Raw genomic sequence first — 24,229 nt, forward strand, 5'->3', positions numbered from 1 at the left:
TAATGCTGCCTATCTCATAGGCTGGTTGTGAGGATTAAAGGTGAGAATATTTGTACAATCTAGCAAGGTGCCTGGCACAAGTTAAGTATTCATTAATGATAAGTACTGCTATCATTATTAGTATTACTATTAAACAAAACTTGAAAGTCAGTGATTAAAATATTTATTTTTCAAAATTTGTGTCCATTAGACTGTCACATAAGCTAAGTTGCTATGACGATGCTCAATTTCATTTGGCTGAAATGGTGTCAGCCAACATATAATTCAACTCCACGGCCTGCCTACCAGAGCTCTGAACTGCTCTGGATTTCTGATTGTCATGCTCTGTTCACTTGCTAACGTGCTAATGTTTTACTCTGGTTTGGACCTCAGGTACCAATTGCTTGTCTGATCTATACTATACCTTAAGTGACCAACCATCTACTTTCCCTGAGGGGTTTCCATGACATGCGGTTTTCAGTGCTGAAACTGAGAGAGTCCTGGGCAGGCCAGGACAGTGAGTCACTCTAGCTACACCCATCATGCTCTCCAAAGCACACTCTAAGCTCTCCTTAAGATTTCCTGGGACTTCCCTGGTGGCGCAGTGGTTGGGAATCCGCCTGTCAGTGCAGGGGACACGGGTTCCTGGTCTGGGAGGATCCCACATGCCGCGGAGCAACTGAGCCCGTGCACCACAACTACTGAAGCCTGTGGCGCCTAGAGTCTGTGCTCCACGGCGGGGGAGGCCACTGCAATGAGAAGCCTGCAACAAAGAGTGGTCCCCACTCACCACAACTAGAAAAAGCCTGTGTGCAGCAACAAAGACCCAACGCAACCAAAACAAACAAACAAATAAATAAAAACAAACAAACAGATTTCCTGGGACTTCTTTGGCGTCCAGAGGTTAAAACTCCGTGCTTCCACTGCAGGGGGCACGGGTTCAAACCCTGGTTGGGGAACTAAGATCCCACAGGGCACGCGGTGCAGCCAAAAAAAAAAAAAAAAAGATTTCCTGACAATAATATTTGCTGCTCCCCCCACAGTATCCAACAGCTCAGGATTCTCAATATGTGGTAACAGTCCTGTCCCAAATATGGCTCCAATGGCTTACTAATTGGTAATCTAAACCCACACTTCATCCTCTCATCCCCAACTATCCTTCAAGTTAACTTGCCTTCTGTTCTTAAGTCCAACTGGTACACCTCCTCTCAGAAAACACTGAACTCATTCCTCCTCAGTACAACTGCAAAGATGCCACCTGGCCTCCCGGCTACGACTTCTCAGCAGCGTCTGAGCCACAGCTCACGTTCACCTTCCATGAAACCTTTTCTAATCTACTAAATTCATGTAGGTTCCAGGAGTTCTTCAACTGGACACTTACCCGTAATTTATTTCTGTGGTTTTCATCATTTAATTCATGTGATCCACGACATTCATGTGTTCCTCTTGTCTCCCCAAAGATGGTTTCCTCAAGGAAGTGAACAAGAATTGCCGTGTATCCCCACAGCACAAGCTATACTCATAAGAGTTGCTCAATATGTTACAAATATGCATAGTAAAAGAGAACACTAATACGCTTGTGTCTACAGAAGAAAAGCACTTGCTAGTAAAAAGTTCAGTGATATCTGCCTTCATTTACTTTTGGTGGGAGGCTATTACAGTAGTCCAGTCACGGACAGGGGTGACATGGGAGGATTATGGCAGGGAAACGGTGGCGATGGTGAGAAGTAATCAGATTCTGAGTATGATTTGAAAAGAAGCTGACAGCATTTCCTGACAGACTGTATATGGAGTGTGGGAGGAGGAGAAGGGTCAAGGAGGAGAACAAGGTGATGAAGTTTTCCCTCAAGAGTTCACAGATGTTACTCCATTTAATAATAATTCTTCCTAAGGATTCAAACTAAAACACCAACGACACATTTTTGCTTTAAACATGTATCTTCTCTGTATGTATAAATGTATTTTCATGTGGTCCTTCACTCAGGGGCCTATGAGTATTAGTCAATTCAGCCGTTTTAAAGCTAATTACTATTCTTTCTTTCTTTCTTTTTTTTCTTTTGTGGCCATACCGCTCAGCCTGCGGGATCCTAGCTCCCAGACCAGGGATCGAACCCAGGCCCTCGGCAGTGAAAGCGCACAGTCCCAACCACTGGACCTCCAGGGAATTCCCTAAAGCTAATTTCTATTCTTCGACAAGTCTGCAAAGTAAGAGTCATTCAAAATCCCCAATGGAAAAAAATTTATTTTAGATAATAAACTACTTGCAAAGCTCTTCCTCTGGACAGCCAATGCATTCTGATAACAAAAGCACAGAATTCTGATGTTTCTTAGGAAAGCTGAAAAAAATAGTGGTGGCTTGGATTTTATTAGTCATCACTGTGATAACATCACGTATTATGGAATTCAGATTTACATGCAAATTTACACACACAAAAACGTCTCTGAGAATTCTGAGTGTCAGAGTTTCCGAAACAAACTTATGTAATGAAGACAAACAAATCCAGAAAAAAGCAATAATCTGACTGGGATGATTCAACAGGAAAGTCAGAGGTAGTGCCATGTGGTACGGCCACTACAGAGCATTCTCTTGAGGCAGGGGGCTCCACCGAAGTTTGTATGCACTGAAAGAATCATTTCTGAATTCAGAAATTATAGGAGAATAGCCCTACGAACAGACGTATTCAACTGTCATGAATTCTGAATGTGTTAACTTAGTGTAAATAAAAATACTGTCATCAGGGCTTCCCTGGTGGCGCAGTGGTTGAGAGTCTGCCTGCCGATGCGGGGGGCGCGGGTTCGTGCCCCGGTCCGGGAGGATCCCACATGCCGCGGAGCGGCTGGGCCCGTGAGCCGTGGCCGCTGGGCCTGTGCGTCCGGAGCCTGCGCTCCGCAACAGGAGAGGCCACAACAGTGAGAGGCCCGAGTACCGCAAAAAAAAAAATAAATAAATACTATCATCAATACCAATATCTCATACCACACTAGGAACCTATTCTTCACTTACCAGGGTACCTTAGCACACTGACTGGGAAGTTCCACCACGGGAATCAGTCCGTGGGCAAAGGAATCCCAGCCCCCGCTCCAGAGCAAGAACCCAGGCCTAGGGAGGAGGCCGAGGATAGTGGGATCTAGGAACTGATACTATTCTGCCACTCTCCGGCTATGCGGGCATCTCCCTTATCCCTGTGGGCCTCAACTTCCTCAACCATAAAGCAGAAAAAAATAATACCCCGTCAAAAGACAGCTTTGGCTTTCACTCTTGGGCTCTTTCCCCTTAGGCAAGTCTCCTATTATGTCTGGAAAATGACTGAGGTGAACTTTATTCTCTCATTCCTTCCAGAGCTGGATTCACGCACAAGTGAAATAAACTCATCTTCATGAGAACCGAGTTAATGAATATGAAGGGAAAAGTACGCCTACGTGCTGATGTGATCACGGCTTTTCCTCTCGGGCCTCACTCCACCGGAAGGAATGGAATGGACCCATTTAACCCATTTAGACCCATTTAACTGGGCTGTCAAGGAAAAGCTGGAATATACAACCTTGTGAGGTCAGAGGGCCCCTCCTTGGAAATTACATCAGATAATGTAAGCCACCACTTGGTAAGATTTTGTCAATGTGACTGCTTCTGTACTGTGACCACAGTTAGGACCAAATAAACTAAACATGCCTTCCAGTCTAATCCTTTCTGATTCTACCACTATTTCAAAACATTTACTCCTGGATATCTAGGAGATGTAACTAAATTTCCTATCTCCCTTCGACATCCGACATTATGTATAAACCTCAACTTTCTCTGACAATTTGCCCATTGTCCCTTCTGAAGTACCACACCTCACTAGGATAGATTTCCTAAACTCATGCATTTGAGGTTCAGTTCTGCTATTTCTAAACAGCAAAAGTAACTGTCTCTTGTTTTGCAAAGAAATACTAATCCTCACTGTGTGCAAATAAACATAACTCCAGAAGAGGCCATGGGTGACTTGGTATTTCAGCTGCATCTGTCTGTAACTTAACTTGGTATTTGTTTATTTTTTTGGCAGACTGCTGTCCACATGTGGACTATGTAAGAAAAACCACGATTTTTAAATTGGCAAAGGCCCAATTCACTGTACTGAAAAGGTAGTAAGCTGCGAAAATCCAGATTATCTAGCTAAGACGACTAATGGGTAATCAGCACAAAAGGAAGTATCTTCAAAACAATGCTTGGTCTTACAAATTCAAACAATCTATACCCGTGTGGGGCGGGGGAAGTTTGGACTTCTACTCAATAATCAATAGAAGTAGGAGACAAGTGACGAAGGTGGAGAAAAGAAAATATAATGAAATAGTGAAAATTCCATATTTAATACCCTGTCACTTAACTTCTCCTTACTAAAATCCTGAATCAGTCTCAACATCACGTCTATAGAGCTCCATACACAAAACTAAAACAATCAGGAAAAAAAAATCATTTCCGCAGCAAAGTTCACCGACTGTATCTATTAATTTTGAACTAACAATAAAACCCAAAATCCTTAAAATGAGACATAACTATGACAGATCATAGCACTCCAGTTTATCCACCACTCCCCTCCCAGTAGGAGGACGGTGGTAAGCAGCCATGTGGCTCAGAGTGCAGCAGGTGGGGGGCATGCTGTATCAGGTTTGACCAGGTGACTTGCACTGACCCATGAGATGTGATTAGAAGCAAAGTGAACCATGTCCAAGGGAAAGCTTTCAGAGCCATCACATGTTTGGGTCACCGCTCTTTCCCCTCTGTCAGGAAAATGCATGTCCCTGATAAGGGCTGTTCCTTCAGACACCAAGTGGAATGGAGCTGTGGACAGAATCGCAGCTTCCAGCAGCCCATACTTGTGTGCACAAGAAATAAATCTTCACTGCTATAAACCACTAAGAGTTTAAGGTTGTTTGTTAGAGCAGTCTTCTTGGCAAAAGTGGACTGATAACAATAATTTAAGCAAAATAACATTTTTAAAAATTATTTTGAGAGTAAGAAGAAAACATCTCGCAATCAAGGAAAACAGTATTTAAAACAGTGAAGAGTGCAGGATAAGCTAATTTCATGTTTAAAGTGCATTCAAGTTCCTGTAAGAAAAATGAAGACAAATGCAAATAACATTGTCTCTTTTCTAATCACAACTCATAATTAGCCACATAGCAAGAAAAAAATTTAATATGATTCCTAGGAACGGGATACTATATGAAACAAAAAATCAAATCTATAAGCAAAGAATATCAATTACAAATCACTAACACATACGTATCTCTCTTTGAGGAGTTCAAGCAAAGATAGTAATGTCTGAAGCATCATAAGAAACAAATCTGACATCATAGAGAAAAAAGTCAAGAGAAAAAATGAGAAGAATAAAAAGAAAAATTTGCTATATAGAAAAGAAGTGATGTGATCCTAAGAAACTGGCTCTTCACAGAAAAAAAAAAAACTACTATACCTCAGCTACTTTATTTAAAGGTAAGTTACCAATAATGACAGGCCAAAAAATTCTAGAATAAGATAATGCTATGGAGAATAGGGTAGCTATTTTATATACAAGGGATTAGAAGGCATATTGTGTTCCTACAGTACGGTTGCTCTATTTTTTATATACAATGTTTAAAGGTTACTTTCCATTTACAGTTATTATAAAATATTGGCTATATTTCCCATGTTGTACAATACATCCTGGAGCCAATCTTACACCCAACAGTTTATACTTCCTACTCCCCCATCCCTCCCCTTCTCTCCCCACCGGTAACCACCAGGTTTGTGGTTTATCTGTTGAGTCTGCTTCTTTTTTGTTATATTCACTGGTTTGTTGTATTTTTTTTCAATTCCACATATAAGTGATAACATGCAGTATTTGTCTTTCTCTGTCTGACTTATTTCACTTAGCATAATGCCATCCAAGTCCACCCATGTTACTGCAAATGGCAACATTTCATTCCCTTTTTTGCTCTATTTTATATTGGAAGTGATTTTTTTTTTTTTTTTTTTGCAGTACGCGGGCCTCCCACTGTTGTGGCCTCTCCCGTTGCGGAGCACAGGCTCCGGACGCGCAGGCTCAGCGGCCATGGCTCACGGGCCCAGCCGCTCCGCAGCACGTGGGATCTTCCCAGACCGGGGCACGAACCCGTGTCCCCTGCATCAGCAGGCGGACTCTCAACCACTGCGCCACCAGGGAAGCCCTGGAAATGCTTTTAACTGACCTTCAATTAACTGATTCCCAGATTTACCTGACATATCCTAAAATCTGCCGAATGACGGCCAAGGCCACATACTCTCAGTCAGCAGCCTGCTCCCTGGTTTGCCTGCACACTCCTGTCCTCATCACTTGACTTGCTTGCTTGAGTCCCAAGGGTCAGCTGTGTTTGTTCCCACACCGGTTTATGCCACTGGTACAAGTTACTGTAATTATGTAACTTAGCTAAACACTACATAAAGCAAAAATATATGAGTCAGAAAAAATTCAATAGTTTCTAAGAAGATCAACTGAAGGTTTTGGAAAGACTTGCAAAGCAACCTGAGGGTAGAATCCTTCTATTTTTATGATTTCCTCCCACCTTTTATAATTGCTTTGCTTTGTGTAATTTGACAGCTTTTTTAAAGCCTTACCTTTGTGTCTTTTAGTAAAACTGGATACTATACAGAGTGGTTATGAAAAAAAATACGGTAGCAAACTCTAGTGAGAGAACCTAAATGCAGAATCAAAAAGAATTTGGTCACAGATCAAAAACTTGGCAAATAAATGTATATTTCTAAAACAAGTTAAAATGCAATGGTTGAAATATCAATTCTATGATAATTCTTTTTCTATTAATTGACCAAGTACTGGTCCATATCACATCAGAAAACAGGGTCTCACCCAAATTATTATATAAGCAAGCCAGAGCTATAGGTCCCCCAAACGTTCCTCCCTAACCATCTGGCTGGTCCTCTCAAAGTATTTACCCTTGATCTGTATTTATTTAGCTGTAGCCCCAAATGGGCTGTGAAGTGCACGGGGAAGGGTCTATTTACCTGTATTATATATAAATTATCATTCACCAAACAGTCATCATTCTAAACCGCATAAACCTTAGCTAAGCACACTCCCTTCTCCTGTCTCCTCCCTTCCCCAAGACTCCCAGCTCCCTGAGGGCAGGCACTCTAGTATATTCCTCTTTGTATGAATCTCAATACTGATGCAACACCTTGCTCACGGAAGGGTGTCAACCAAGGATCCGCTGAATTGAACTAAGTAAGAGGGAAACAAATGCAATTTCCTTTTGAATTAATAAGACAGTAAAAGCAAGAATGTCATTCAGGGAAGTGAAACTCACTACAAAAAGAGTTCTAGAATCCATTTCCCAACCCTAACAAATTCTTAAGAATTCAAATGTTAGCCAACACTTGGGAATACTTCAACCAACTGGAAATAAGGGAACAAATTAGACAAGCAGATGTGCTCCCTAGAAAGAAGACCAGAGCCAGGCCAAGCACACCCCACTCAACATACCTAGAGTTAATTCAAAAACCTGTTAAAGAAACTGAATATTCATTCAACACATTTATTGTAGCACATAATGTGCACAGTACTGCAGAATACTCACATTCACAAGAATACCCGTATTTGTTCCTGTCCTGAAGCACTTGAAATGCTCTCAGTGGAAACAGAACAAAATGGTTAAATTACAATAAAGTGCAAACAGGGTCAAGACAGTTGCACAGAGAGTAGCAGCTGTAGAATTTTGGGAGGTAATTTCACAACAGTGTTTGAAATTCACAAGCTGGATGGGTTTTGCACAAGATAAGATCATGAGAAAATGGGTTTTTTAAAGTAGGGAGAAGGACATCAGCAAAGTCACAGCATCACAGAGGGTATATTTGCCCTATGAAAAGAACAAACCTAGCTAGAACATTGGGCATTACAGAAAAGTTGCAGAAAACTAGACAGAAAAAGCAGCTTCAACACATGGAAGTACTGAAAAGTTAGGCATAGATTTTTAAACATGCCCTGTGAATTACAGCATTTGAGGAAAATTACAAGGCAACCACAAGAGGCTGACGTGACAGAAAAAAGACTAAAAGTAGAAAACTGTAAGATATTTTTTAATTTGATCAATGTGATGGTATAGTTCATGTGTCAACTTGGCTGGACCACAGGGTTTCCAGATATGTGGTCAAACATTATTCTGGGTGTGTCAGTGTGAGTGTTGCTGGATGACCTTAACAGGTGAATCAGTAGACTGAGTAAAGCAGACTGCCCTGCACAGCGTGGGTGGGCCTCATCTAATCAGTTGAAGGCTCGAACAGAATAAAGGCTGACCTGTCAGGGAGTAAGAGCGATTTCCTTCTGCCTGACTGCCTTCAAAGTGGGACATTGGCTTTTTCCCGACTTTGGACTCAAGCTGAAACATCGGCTCTTCCTGTGTCTCAGGCCTAAGGGCCTTCAGACTTGAACTACACCACTGATTATCCTGGTTCTCAGACCTTCAGACTTAGACTGGAACTAGGTCTCCAGCTTGCTGACTCATCCTGCAGCTCTTGGGACTTGTCAGCCTCCACAATCACATAAGCCAGTTCCTTATAAGGAATCTCTTTATATATATACACACACACATACACACACATACATCCTATTCATTGTTTCCCTGGAGAACCCTAGCTAATAAAATCAAACTTAAAATTTAAGATGTTTGTTATACTGTTACAATAGAATCTATATGAAAAACTAAAGTACATTTGAAATACCTTCTGGGGAAAGAAAACATATTAACCTAGATATGAGTTTTTATTTTAACTAAAATGAAACTTCTGATAGAGATAAGTAATTCATTTGAAAAAAAGAATTTTTTTGAGCACTTTACGTACCAAGAACTATGCAAGGACTAAGTATAATGTAGTGAAATAAAACAGATACAGTGCCTACCTTCAAAGAGCTTACAGACTGGGAGTGGAGTCTGCCATGACTCAACCACCAGAGAAATGGAAAATGACTTGATAAGTTCGAGAGCAGAGAGGGACACGGTGCTACTGGAGCATGTAGCGGAGAGAGCTCACCTCCTCCAGCATTAAGGGACGGCTTCCTGGTAATGTGATAACTTAGCTTGGATTCCAAGGACACAAATAAGAACCCAGCAAAGGGAAAATGCATGTGCGAAGCAATGGAAGGGACTCAGACATTTAATAGCTGGCAAAAAGTATAAGGTGCAAAAAAAGAAAGAAAGAAAGAAAGAAAAAGGCTGGCTAGGATGGTAGGTGGATTCGGAGAAGCCAAAGGAAGAGATGTTTCAGGACGGAGGCACTTGTCAGCAACACCTAATGCTGCTGCAAAGATCTAGCAAAAAGCCTTGAGTGGCTTAGTGACCTGGAGAGCAGTGGTGAGCTGAGAGAGAACAACTGGAAGGCTGAGGGAGGAAGAAGCCTGGTCAGTGTGGACACTGGTGGTGAGAAAAACGGAGCACATGGACAATTCAGGGAAGGAGAAAGGATCCCTGCTGGAAGGGAATATGGAATCAAGAGGGAAAGACTTTGAATAGAAAGAGAAACTTGATGTTTAAAACCAATGAAAAGAATCCTGTTGAGTGTGAGAGGGTAAATATCAAACGGAGAAAAGGGATAACCTACATTGTAAGTGTTCACCAGGAGGAGATACACGGGTGGAAGGCCTGCTCTTAGGAAAGAGGAGGGACCCTTCTCTGTGTGGGAGAAAGGAGAGAGAAGAGGTGCGGCTGTAAGTAAGTGTGCATGTTTGATGTCAGAAGTTGCGGAACCTGTAAGTATTATTTTTATCACTTTTCTTAACATTCACCAAAATAAATGAAAAATGTATCTTCTTAGAACATCTTTTTAATTTTCAAGTATTTACACACATTAAAACAGGCTACTTATATTCTTTTATAGAAGCATACTCCTGACTACTGAACCCCCAAATCAAGTGTACCCAAATAACTTTTGCCTGTGATTTCTCCTGTAAGTCTCACGGTTACATATTTCACTAATTTTGGCAATAGGTCAATTGTAAACATCTCTGCAATTTCATTTATTAAAAATGTATTTAATGACTAAATGGGTAAAGGTGGTCAAAAGGTATGAACTTCCAGTTACGAAATAAGTCTTAGGGATATAATGTACAGCACGGTGAACAAAAAGAAATACTATTTGAAGTATATATTCGTCACTGCTTTAAAATGTACATGTATTCCTCTGAGTCTTCTAGATAAAAATTGGGCTCAGCGTCCCTCTCTCTCTGGGAGAACCTGGATACCAAAATGGCATGTCCGACTAACTGGGTCAGAAAGCTCTGCTCTACCACTTCTAGGCTTTATAAACTTGAGCTCAGCTTTTTCATCTACAGAATGGGTATAATACTACTACTTTTGGGGGGAACTGTTGGAATTAAATGAAATAATGCTGATGCAAAAATTCTACAAATTTTTATAATGGGCCAAAGTCGCACAGTTTGAAATCTCATTTCATAAGCATGGCTAATCTGTTTTCATTTGTTTTGTTTTCACTTACTGATTGACTTTCTAGAGGTAAAAATATCGTGGGGTTTCCTATGGGTTTCAGATGATGTCAAGAGAGTATTAACATATGTGTTACCTGACAGCAAGGTGCAAAGTATTTCAAGGGATTATTATGAATCTCCCTTATGTACAACATGATATTGGTCCTACTGAATTGAAACAAAGCAGTATATATTTATAGAAGTTTAATAGAAGCATATAAATGCTTGATAATAAGCATTTTCAATCTGAAAAAGTAGAAAAATAAAAGCTACATATAAGCACACTACCTTCCAAAGTCTAGAAGTGGGCACAGAATTAAGTCACATAGGGAAAGCTCTCAAAAGCCTAGCTGGCTATACATGCTATTGCTTGAAGAAAAGTAGGGTAAATTCTCAGCAAGAATGACCATGTGCCTTTTTGTTCCTGTCTCCTGTCTGAAAAACTAATAGAACAGACAGATGTGTAAACCACCATAAAGTGTACACAACTATATCTCAAAGGACTTACTTAACCACAGGAAAAGAAACCAGGAAATGCTGCTTTAATCTCTGCGCACTGAGGTGAATTTAATAAAAATGTTCATTAAATACCAACTTAAGAAATCACAGACACATTAGTCAATTGATTACCCATTTAATTAAGCACAGTAGGCCCTCCATATCCCACATCCATGGGTCTGCATCTGAGGATACACAGAGCTGACTATACTACACCATTTTATACATAAGGGATTTGAGCACCCACAGATTTCAGTATATATAAGGGTCCTGGAACCAATCTCCCACGGATACTGAAGGATGACCCTGTAATAAAAAGTGTGTATAGTTTTGACATAAATCAGTCATGATAATGATACATTTAATTACTTTCTAGACTCCTGTTAAACAAAGTTCTAAGGGAAAGGAAAGGCCATACTCAAGCTCAGAACTCCTCCTCCACTGGACTCTGCTCCTTCTTGATGCAATGAAGCACCACAGACAGTGGCCTACAACCCAGTAAGCAGTCGTCCTTTCTCCTTTCCCCAACCTGTCTTTTTTGAATCCTGTGAGATTTCCAAAGAGGACTAAGACACAGTTATGGAAGATTAGATTCGGTTCTAAGGTAACATTTCTCCTAAGGCTTTGTGAGCCAGTTTCCTCAAAATCTTGAATTTAACATACTTCGCTGAATACAGGGTAACTTGGTTGTGCGGCTTACATCAACTGAAAGATACATAAAGTGTAAGAGAAACGGTACACCTTCTTTTGAATATTTTATCAGTTCAATGATGGAATGTGGAACTTCACATTTTACTTTTTATTGCCTAGTAGTGGCTGAACCTTTTAGGAGAATCTGTTCATGAAATGGATAGAGTCGTTTTCTCTAAAGAGAAATTTCCATAGAAAACCCAACTGTCACTGATAAATAAATGTGGCTAATTCTAGTGTTTTCTGTTATATGCATTACATCGATTGCACTTTGCAGTTTATTACCTATTTTAATACCAATCATTAAAAACTAAATCTAAAACGCATCATAAAATATATCTCCAATTTTGAAAAACAAAAACAAATCATTTCCTTCTTTATGTTCACACACAAAAAAATCTTGCCTGGCAACAAGTAGTATGTATACTTAATTTTAGGTGTCTAGATTTTAGTTTTAACACTTAAAAATAAATTTCATACATAATCTATATGTAATATATATATAATATATATATTTATTAGTTTAATTTCTTCCTCTGATAAATGGGGTATTCATGTTGTTTGCTTCACTGCATCAATAACAACTGTCTCTTCTTTTCACTATATTTTTTAGCAACTAAAAGATTTTAAACTTTCTTCTTTTTAATTTCTACCATACCTCTTCTTAAACTTTGTAATGGCATAGGCTGGTTCCAGTGTATTTAATGCAATGTTGATTAATTCTCAAATACCAATCTTTCATTATTACATTTGTTAAATGTGATTTGAAAGAACCCTACCACTTCACAGCAAAGACCTCCTGTCCCATTAACCTTTGCTATTTCATTCCTCTATATCCCAGGTTTCTGAGTTAGTCCAGACTGGACTGTCTAGCTATTACTCAACGGAGTATCTGAATTTAAGACTCGGATTGTCTGTGGTTATGTCTGTAAAAGGACTTGACATAATGATGAGGTGCTATTGGCCACACAGTCGTCTGGCTAAGAGATAAAAATGCCTACACTGTAGACTGAGATGTGTACACATGACCATACATACTCAGCAGGGACAGAGTGAAAGTGTCCCTGCCTGACCAAATACTCACATGCACGCAAACTGCAGGCCAGAGTTCAAGTGGAAGCATTTGCTCTCGGTCATTTCAAAGGAAATAGACATAAGGGTTTTCCAAGTTGACAAGGCGCATGCAACTAGGTGTACCAGTTCCGGAAAAAGTCAGCAGAGGAATCACGTGAGCAAGCACCCACTGGGCCCCACCAGACGCATCCATGCAGGGTGGGCAGTGTGAAAACACACGAAACTGACACAGACTGTTCTTGAGGAACTCCGACTAGTGACAGAAATTCATAGGTGAATAAATCATTTCTCTAAGTGAGACCATCGATATATTACGTGGTTTGGGTTTCTGCTCTGGTGGTGTGGGGAATATTTTTAATTAAATATTTTTTAAGTTTTAAATTTTAAGTTTTAAATCCAATATTAAATAGAATTTAATTCTAAATGAATAATAAATTTAAATTAAATATTAAAAGACTCAGCACCTTTTCCTCCACAAAGAATCATTTCACAGAATTTCTATTTTCAATTCTATTTCATACATTCACTATCTCTAACACCCTGTTACCAAAGGCCCCAAATCAATTAGGAAACACACACTCTTCAGCCCTCTGGCTTCCTTTCGGTTAATGCTTTGCTGGGTTACAAAATGATGAGCCTTTGAAGTGATTTCTAGGGATGCTCCCCACTAGTATCCAGCATTCACTGAAAGACAGCTGAGAGCAGGCAGAATGTAGACATGTTCTTTAGGAAACAACCAACCTGCACAAAACCTGCTTCTTTGAAAAAGCTGAAAAGTGGCTTAGCACAAACATCACAATGATCCCAAACCTATCTCTAAGGTTGCCAAACCACTGCATCTAGTAAAGGTCTCTGCACAGCACAAGACATCTTCTACGTCAGGATATTTCTTGCATCTATAAAGTCCTAATTATCTTTCCAGAGGGAAGATAGGCCACACAGCCACAGCCAGCAAAGTCACGGTAAACAGTGGTCAAGTGCCCTTAGCAGTCGCGTGTGTCCCTGTGCATCCAACAACCGAGGTGCCCAGGAGCCGGGATCCAGGCGTCTGCGGCCACAGTCAGGGGCGGGCCCCTTATGGTTCCCTCATTCCATCCAGCAGGTTGTCCTATCAGTGGTGAATGTTTACTGAGAAGTCTTCTACATGCTTAGAATTATATTAGCTACCTTGAGAGGAATTTAGAGGAAATAAAACAGATTTCGTTCTGTTTTACATAGAGACAAAACTATAAAGACAACAACTATGGACATGGCAGGGGTAGTGATAATGCAAATACTTGCTAACATATATTGGCACATACAGGGGTCAGGGGTTTTGCATATGTTATCTCATTTAATATAATCCTCACAAAAATCCAGTGAGGTAGGTATTATTACCACTAATTCACAAAGAGGAACAGAGTTTTAAAGATTATTTTTACTGCTATGAAAACAGGAACTAGATCATCTTTTTAACTATAATATCTCCAATGTTGAGCACAGGCCCTGGCACACAGCAGATGCTTGGGAGCTATTGGTTGACTGAACGAGTTAAATAAATTGCTCAGCCAGTGAGGTTAAGGGTCAGGAACCTACTGCTTAAAATGGCCTTCCTTAACAGTATCCGAACTGGGCTGGGTTCTGCATTCCTTCTGATTCTATATCAAGGCCTCGTTTTGTCACTGATTCTAACCTTACCCCATCCTTCTATAAAGCGCATTCCCCCCACTGACCACTGCTGTAGCCAGCCTTGAAGACGGCCTCCAGCGACGACCCACCTCCTGGTATCCACGCTCCTGTGAAGTCTCCTCCTGCACTGTGCCATACTGGTCTGCGTCTGTGTGACTAACAGCATGCTACAGAAATGATGGTATGGTAGGTCATTTCCAAAATTAGGTTATGAAAGACTGCTGCTTTCTCTCCCTCACATCACTCTCAGAGAAGCAAGCTGTTTCTCTCTGTCGTGAGGAGTCCTAGGGAAGGTTTACACCGTGAAGAACTGAAGCCTCCTGCCGATAGCTATGTGAGTGAACTTGGAAGTGGAATCTAATCAAGTCTTCCAAGACCAAACAGCCCCAGCTGACTACCTGACTGCAACCTCGTGACAGTCCTGGAGCCAGAACTCCAGAACCACCCAGCTAAGTTGCTCCTGAATTCCTGACCCTCAGCAAAGGTATGAATAATAAATGTTTGTTGTTTTAAGCTGTTAAAATGTGGGTGAAATTTGTTACACAGCAAATATGTAACTAACGTAACCACAAATACACAGAGATAATATAGGCTAGATAAAAATCGTTCTGAAAAATATCATATGATATCACTTATATGTGGAATCTTAAAAAAAAAAAGGGTACAAATTGAACTTATTTACAAAACAGAAGTAGAGGCATGGATGTAGAAGACAAACTTATGGTTACCAGGGGATAGCGGGCGGGGTGGGGGAGGATAAATTGGGAGATTGGGACTGACATAGACACATTACTATATATAAAATAGATAACTAATAAGAACCTGCTGTAGAGCACAGGGAATTCCACTCAATACTCTGTAATGGCCTATATGGGAAAAGAATCTAAAAAAAAAAAAAGAGTGGATACATGTATATGTCTAACTGATTCACTTTGCTGTACATATGAAAACTAACACAACATTGTAAATCAACTATACTCCAATAAAAATTTTTAAAATAAGAAATGAAATAAATGTTTGTCAATGCAAAAAAAAAAAATAGCTCAAAAGTCAAGCTCCAATAAAGCTCTAAAGTGATTCATAGAACCCTTGGATGAGTCAAAAGGCAACAACACATCCTACTTTATTGCTGGGTGACACAAGGACACTGGGAAGCAGGATGGTCTTCAATTGAGGTAGTTGAGAAAACTACCTGTATGGTTTCTGGATTGACAGACAAAGAAAATCCTACCTACTTGAAAATTTCCCCTATACCTAACCTGACATGCTCTGATTCTGAAATTTTACTTTTTTTAATTTCAAGAGATCTAAATGTTAACTTTATCTCATTTTTAACACATTAGCTAGCAGCTGAGACAAAAAGAAAGGAACCAAAGGGGAAAAGAGGCCAGGACAGATATTGCCTAGACATCACCTTTATAGGAAAAGAAGAAAGTGCAATGCTTTGTAATGAATTATGGGTAGTTGGGGAACTTAAAAAAGATCAAGGAGTATGTGATGTAAATAACTTTAAAATATATTTTTAAAAATTAAATTGTTCTGCAAATTTTCAGCAGTTTCAAAATATATAAATAGCAAGTTCAGACATATGGAAGTTTTTTTTTTTAATTGTTATTGGAGTATCGTTAGTTGATTTACAATGTTGTGTTATAGTTTCAGGTGTACAGCAAAGTGCATCAGTTATACATATGCATATACCTACTCTTTTTTAGATTCTTTTCCCATATAGGTCATTGCAGAGTATTGAGTAGCGTTCCCTGTGCTATGCAGTCGGGCCTTATTAGTTAACTACTTTATATATAGCAGTGTGTACACGTCAATCGCAATCTCCCAATTTATCCCTCCCCCTGGAAGGTTTTTAAATCTGACTTTACTCCTTTATAATTTATCTCAGCTCTAAGGTATTAGAGCACAGAGGTTCAGAGAGTAGACAGGGGAGATAATTCACCAGGGTTCAAATCCTATCCAGCTACCCCCAGGCTGTGTGGCTCAGACAAGTCACTTAGATTCTCTGTGTGCTAGTATCCTCATGTGACAAAGGGAAATGATAATTATAGTGTCACAGTAAGTATTAAGGTTTTAATACATATCACCATTTACTGGCGTACAGTAAGCATGCAGAAAGGGTTAGCTGCCAACATCATCATTATTAAGGATTAACTCATTCTTCAAGGCATCACTATGTATCTTAAAGATCTCTCTATACATATTCATTTTTCCTACCAATAAACTACAACCTCATTGAAAATAATAAACTGATAAGTAATAAAATTCCCCCACTCCCTGTAGGAACATAGGGCAACAGTAGGGTTGGTATTTAAAACCTCATAGGACCAATTACTTGTGATTTTAATTTAGTTTAAATTTTTACCCTAGTGAAAGACAAATATGTACCTTACTGGAAGATAACCCATTAAAAGACAGACCTGCAAGTTATTTAACTGATATTTTATTGAAGGAAATCGCCAGAGAGCTGCACCTTACAATTCTGTAACATACAGAGTCTAGAAAATATTGTAGAAATACCATTTGTATAAATCTGATAGGAAAAAAATAGAAATAGGGAAGAAACAGAATTAGAGGAAACTATGTATAATTTTGGGTATAAGTGAGAAATCCTTTTGATATTTCTTTTGGTTGGCTGCTTGGCTGGTACCATTCTGCATCAACACTATTTGATAAGCCTGTTGACCTTGGTGGCTTGATGACAATGGAGAAAGTACTATTTGGGCTCTAAAAACACGCAAGTTGCTGCTCTCCTTGGAGAGTCACATCTGATCTCCCACTTCTTCATACTGAAATGCCATGTGTCACCAGAAAAGACTCTGGGATAAACTGTCTAAGATTGTCCATCCTCTCACAAGGCACAGGTAGGAGAGCAAATAATATGTAATAAAATAGCTTTCCTGGTAATGGGGAAACCAAACTGACATCGGAATCAGGGTGGAGCTCTTTTGATACCACAAGCTCAGCTCAAAGCCCAGTGCCCTCTAGACTTAGTTAGACCACCCCATCCCCTGGCACCCCTCACAGAGTAGTGGACCAAGACCCAAATATTCTTCCATATGCTCCTTTTTTTTTTTTTTTTTTTTTTTTTAGAACAACAAGCCATCTTTCATTACGTTGATAAGATAATATACTGTGAAAAGTCCCAGGAAAGGTATGTCTGGACACATGTCTTAAGAACATGAGATACAATACTCTAGTTCTGAAATGACTAAAGAATTCCAAGTTTTAACTTTAAATGACATAATTCTGTATTTAAACAAATAGTTTTCTACCAAAAGATCAGAAATTTTCAAAAGCCTGCAAAACACTAAGTAGTTCAATTACTTTTCAAATATTACATATTTTTTTCCTTTAGTATAATAAAATTAGCATTTAATAAGAATCACCCGTTCCTTACGGAGCTTAAGAATTCTCTTGGTTCATTTTAAGCCAAATCTTTCATGTTTAGAATTTTCTGGTTTAGTCAGAAATAGTTTTCATGGGTCTGAACATCCAGTTCAACTGATTATTCTGAAATGTGCGCATGTGGGAGGAACTGTTAGCCTATGAGACCCTTCTTCAGTAATTCAGATATTTAAATCATCATTTCCAAAGCAAGTCTTCCAAAATCAAATAAATTGCAAAACTAGAAGTATAACTGAGTCTCCAAAAAAGAGTTCCCATCCTCTGCCAAAACAGACCTTGAATTCTTAATCCCTTGTCCAAAAAAACTGGACCAAGTATTGACGTTTTCCACCAAGCAAGCCACATAGCCACAAATGTTTCTCATTTACTTCACTCCTGGGACACACAGCTCAAATAAAAAATTTCCTGAATACCCTGAATTTCAGATGCAACTTGGAAGGCAAGTGATTCATAATGCTTTGCAGGAAACATTATGATCTTCTCTTACCAATTCAGTGTTTCTGGAACGCAGTCCTCAGGAGATAATCCCAACTAATCAGAAGGATGATATCACTGTCAGCCATGTGACCCAAATATTAAGCTCTCTGCCTCTAGCTCAAATGTGATTTTGAACCCTGAGCAATCCACTTCTCCAGCTACTGTTCAAGTAAGAAAGACGTTACCTCAAGGGAGCTAGCAAAGATGCATACTGTGCTCCATGGCAAGAAACATGGTAGCACCGCACTCAACCCCCCCTTAGGAAAGGCCAAAACCACGTTAAAAGGAATTAAAGGCACTGTCATCACTTCTGCACCCAAAGACTCTCACAGTGGCCTCTGAACAGTCACAGATTCTAATTAAATTCAAGTGTGAAACTTCACATAGCCTCCAGCTAGTTTATGAGTCCTACTCTACTGCCACTCCCACTTCACCCCCTATTAGCAAGTCAAACAATAACATCTTGGAGTACCAAAGTTGCAACAGTCATCTTTTGTAGATTCCTATTTGCTTTCAAGGAAAGAAACACAGTTGAAATAGAGGAAGAAAAGTACTGCACTGAATACACCGAATTAACATGAAAACTGTGTAAGTCTTAGAAATCCTGGTTACCAAAAAGGAGAGAAGTGTAGGTGGCTACAATATGATGAAATAAACAGGGCATAGAGTAGCAAATCTGGGTAGCGAAAGATGGAGACAAACACTTACTGACAGCAATCCGTTAACTAAAGAATTCAGTATAAGCAAAATGTACAGTTGAAGGGAACTCTTCAACAAGGATAAACCTGATGAGAGATTCTGGGGCAAAACTCAAAGCTGAGCATATTACACCTTGAAAGTTTGGGCAAATGGAGAGAGCTACCGATGCTACAGAAATAACAGCCAATAGGAAGAAATGCCCAAAAAGGAATTTGAGAACAGCTTAAAATCATTATTTAAGCATAAGAAGAAAAGAATCTAGTTTAAACAGAATAATATTCTCTAAAACACAATAATGAAGAACCTACAAAACAATGGGTTTCCCTAAATTAGGTTTCATGGTTCTACAGGCAATTTTGATATTGTTAACATTTACAAGGGAACACTTAAACTGAGTCTGTAAATTAAAATTAGGATATAACTGAAGATCCCGTGAGATAAGTATGCCTCAGAAAACCATAAAAAAATATAAAATACTTGAAAAAAAATAACGTCTACAAATTAAAAAAAAGAGATCAACTTCAATGTGTGATTGGATCAACACATGTCATGAACAATCTAAAAAGTGGCTTGAATACAGCTGGCTGCCAAAACATCCTATTTTGCATCCCCCACGTGGCCCTTTGGTAAGTCATCACTCATTTATCCATACCAAAAGAAACAGTAATCACACTGGTGATCCACTACTTCTTTTTACTGAAGAAATCTGGTGAGCTAATAACATCAGGAAATGAAATATTCTAAATGACTGTGTTTTCTGGTTACTTTAAAACCTAATTCTGTGCATTTTTCCCTCTTGCTCCTGTTGGTCTTAGACTTGGAATTGAGTGAAATCAGCGTAAGCTCTCAGAGTTTTGAATAAATGACATAATATATATGAAGCTTCTAGAATAGTGCACATGGGTAAATACTCAAAGAACTGTTAGTTCCCTTATTCGTTCCCCTTCCCTCTTGCTTCTGCCAACCATAGCTTTGCTTCCTCTTCTGCAGTTTAGGATTCAGGAGCTGAGTTTTCACATGTGATAAGTTAATTCCCCAACAGAATGTAATGTTTCTTTATTCTCTTAATGATCTGTCCAGTGAGTTTTAATTATAGAGCCCCTCTAAAAACTCCTTGCCTTGACCTTTTCTCTTCTTCCCTTAATTTCCACCGAGGGATCACTGAAGTTCAACTCACAGTTTGTATTAGAGACTAATGTTGTGTGTAGCACTATACTAAGATATAGGGATACGAATTCAGGAAAACATTGATCCCACCTGGCAGAGTTAATTTTATGTGCCAGCATGACTGGGCCACAGGGCACCCAGACAGTCTTTCAAACACTACTCTGGGTTTTTCTGTGAGGGTGCTTTTGAATGAGATTAACGTTTTAATGCATGAATTTGAGTAAAGGAGATTGCCCTCCACAATGTAGGTGGGTCTCGGCCAATCAGCTGAAGTCCTGACAAGAACAAAAGGGTCTCCTTCCCCCAAGTAAAAGAGAATTCTTTTGCCTGATGGCCTTTAAACTGGAATATCCACGCTTCGGGCCTGACAGCCTTTCAAGTGGGACACTAGCTCTTGCTGATTCTACAGCAGCCTTCCAGTCATCAGACTTGAACTAGACCATCCATCAGCTGTTCCTTGTTCTACAGCAGCCTGTTGCCTCTGGACTCAAAGTGGGACATCGGCGCTGCAGATTTTGGACTTGCCAGCCTCCAATTCCTTACAATGAGCCTCTTTCTCAGTCTCTTTCTTTCTCTCTCTGGATGGATGGATGGATGGACTGACAGATAGATAGCTATACATCATAGATATAGATATACAGATATAGATACATAGATCCTATTGGTTCTGTTTCTCTGAAAACCCTGAGTAATACAATACCCTCAAGAAGCTCAGAGTACAGTCATAGGGATATACCCAAATGATCTTTCTCCATGAAGCCTTTCCCAAACAATAACACAGAATATGGTGCTATGAGCCAAATAAACCATCAAACAGAAAAACTATCAATAAACATTCACTGAGTGAATTAAAAGTACTTGAAAGCAGAAGCCGCCAAGGACAATATCAGCCCATGTAATTCATTCCCTCAAGGATTCTCATAAAGTGAGTGATCTGGTGTCAATTTACAGCTAGGCTTGCCCTTTCCTGCACATGCTGCCTAGATAAGATTTCTCTGCTTTTATGAGTTAGTTACTGTTATTTGAAGCAGGTCATTGGGAAATAAATTTAAAACAGGGAGTACAGTTATAAATTAGTTCATTCCCCTCGCAGTACAGAGTACAAATAAGAAGCAAATAAGCTCACCTGAATGGCAGCCAAGTTCTTCTGCTCCTGAGATGGTGCCTCATGGACAAAGCGAAGCCAGTTGGAGTGCCGTGGGTTGGTAGCATCCAATATGTACAGAACTTCTCCCTTACTCCCACGAACCTGAAACATAAAAGCTCCTGAATTTGTACTTGAAGTTAATACTAACCATACTAAATAGATTACCCATACTAAAAATAACATGATATTTTTTATAAGTATTACCTTTCTTATTAACAGGTGTTGAATAGATGCTGGATTAACATCCGTTCTTCCCTTTAAACATATGTACAAACAGAGCCTACTTTAATTTGGCAGATGTCTAGATGACTCACAATTGCAATCAACTCTCAGAAACATCCGGTGTTGATAGCTCTTTTCTGGTCAAGATTATTTATTTGTAGGTGTATTTCAATATATGTGTCACAAATGCAATTGTTCAGGAGATAACTATAATTGCAAACCATCCCCTTTCTTTCCACCCAAGACGGCAGGGCTGCTTGGTTCCCCAAGTGGGAGGGGTGGAGCTGGATAAATCCTTTCAATTTCTCTCTCCACCTGCCTACGGAATCATTTCCATATGCGGAGAATTTGCTAATCTAACCAGTGGAATCTGACATCCCCTGGGCCACAATTCACATTTTTAACTAGTGGATGAATAAAACAAGTTCAATTTTGTCCTTTCATGGCCTGCTCATGTCTTGCTGAGAACGACGGTGGGCTCTCTGTTTTTTGTTTCTTGCCATAAACCCTCCCGGTCAGATTTACTCAACTCTCAATCAGGGGAGGAGGGTAACTGCCAAAGGAGCAAGTACTCCACTGGGCATTCTTGAATCCAAGTTGCTTCGAATCTAGCTTCTCAAAACCTCTGCATTGTAGGGTACTGGGCACTTGCTCAGTTTAATAAAACATATACCAATCTCTACCCAATGTTCATTGTGTGTTTATATTCAATTGGAATTGAGGGGGGGGGAAGCAATGCGTGATTAGCACTCCACATCTCTAACACCAAGTAACACAAATATAAACACTATACCTTCACTGACTTGGAGTGGGAAAAAACAAATTCCAGACCTCCAAACTTTTATAAAGTAAAGCACAACTAGCCTAATAAGGTACGTATTTTCATGATACATTTGGACAATCATTCATTCACTGAACAAATACTGACTGAGTCCCTACCATAGTGCCAAGTACTGCTAATGCACTGGGAATCTTTCAGTGAACAAGACAGATAGATGAAGCCTGACCTCACAGCACTTAAGAGCAAACAAGCACAGAATATAACTTCTGGTAAAGGTAAGTGCTATGAAGACAACTAAAGGATAAGAGGAGGATGCAGAGTGAGGGGAGAAGGGCTCTTCCAGATGAGCTGGTCAGGCAAAGCCTCTCTGATGAGATGACCTGAAAAGAGTCCTAAATGAAGGGAGGGCACAGCCCAGGGGAGAGCTCAGGAAAGTGTGGTTCCAGGCTAGAGGGAACAGCAAGTAAAGGGCAAACAGAAAGGCCCTGAGTTGGAAACAAATTAAGAACAGCAAGAAGGTCATGAGGCTGGAACAGAAGGAGCACCAAGACAATGGTGGGCGTTGAGATCAGACAGGGTGGCATAGGCCATGGTGGGCGTTGAGATCAGACAGGCTGCCATAGGCCAGATCGTGCGCTGACCTGGAAACCAAGAAGCCACCCCTACAGGTCAAGTTACCCAAAAGCTGCTGTGTAAGAACATCTGCTGCATGCACTGCAAGGACTGATATTCAAGATTCTAATACATATTGTCTGGGAAAAAATACAGTTAGCCTGCCCCTTGTATCTTATATCTGCCATGTTTCTCAAACAATCCCTGTTTTCTTAAGGGCCCAAGGATCCTCAATAATCATTTAAAAATCTCTCTAATAAATGGCAGACCCTCACTGGAAAGCAGGGATTTAATTTTCTATACTGTAATCGCTAAAAGAACGTAAGACTATAAATACATCATATTTACATCTCGTATGTTTAGGTGTGAAGCTATGGGAATTTCTCACTAAATAACGATCTCACGCTGAGATCTGCTTTGGGAGGCCCTTGAAAACTGTCCTGCCTTCCTGCTTAGCCGTTAACTCAGAACCCTCACTGCCCACTGGGTGATGCCAAAAATGTCCAGCCACACTGCTGGGAAAAATAGGACACTCTACAACCCCTCTTCAAAGAGGACACCAGTTCACATGTGTTTAAGCAGAGTAAAAAGGTAATTCTAAATATCTGGGTATAAAATCTCCTTTCCAGGCTCCTCCACAGCTACAGTAACAAAACTGTTTATATTGACAAACAACTAAATTAAGCAGAACAGGTAGCATCGCCACTAGATACCTGAAAGATAAATTTTCTCAGAACTGAAATCTAAAACCTACAACTGTTGTTGAAATCCACACAGTCCAACTGATTCTATGTAGGGAAACACCAGCGTGCTCGCCCATGGCAGACCGCATTTGAGAGGAGAAAACTACCTACAGAAACTGGTTAATGGCTCTTCTTAGCTATACATTTGTTACCCAGTATTAAGTACAATATATATCAGATGTGTTTGACATTTGAAATTCTTTCTTCAAAGATGTGAAACACAACAAAGATTTCTCTGTGACTTATTATAATAAGCCCATTTTACCAGGGGCATTGTTTGTTCCTTATTTTTTCAGCTTTTTCCCAGGCCCTTTGGCTCCAGCTATGTTGAATGACTCAGCAACTCAATTCCAGTCCATTAGATGTATGCACTTTCTGGTTGTCTATTACCTTCTCACATCATATTCTGGCTTAAGAGACATGCACAATTTAATTTTTTATTAAAATTCTTACAAGATTTGTCACATTCAATAATCTAAATTTATATATTATCACTTATACTCTCATAACAACACTATAATGATATACTACAGTGGCCTACACATTCATATTTGAGATAACTTGTTTT

General features: G+C 39.7%; 1 protein-coding gene across 2 annotated transcripts in view; it reads right to left on the reverse strand.

Annotated features, from left to right (window-relative positions):
- The window catches only part of PRDM5 (PR/SET domain 5), a gene marked incomplete at both ends in the record, with an annotated part of 205,951 nt that overhangs the window by 117,657 nt on the left and 64,065 nt on the right, over nt 1–24,229 (reverse strand). For both annotated transcript variants that reach the window (XM_082653415.1, XM_082653416.1), the window contains one exon: nt 21,283–21,405. In XM_082653415.1, coding sequence (XP_082509541.1) covers nt 21,283–21,405 — 123 coding nt within the window. The remainder of the gene's footprint in view (nt 1–21,282; nt 21,406–24,229) is intronic.

Source organism: Grampus griseus, assembly GCF_964374135.1.
Source record: "Grampus griseus genome assembly, chromosome: 4".
Taxonomy (NCBI): Eukaryota; Metazoa; Chordata; class Mammalia; order Artiodactyla; family Delphinidae; genus Grampus; species Grampus griseus.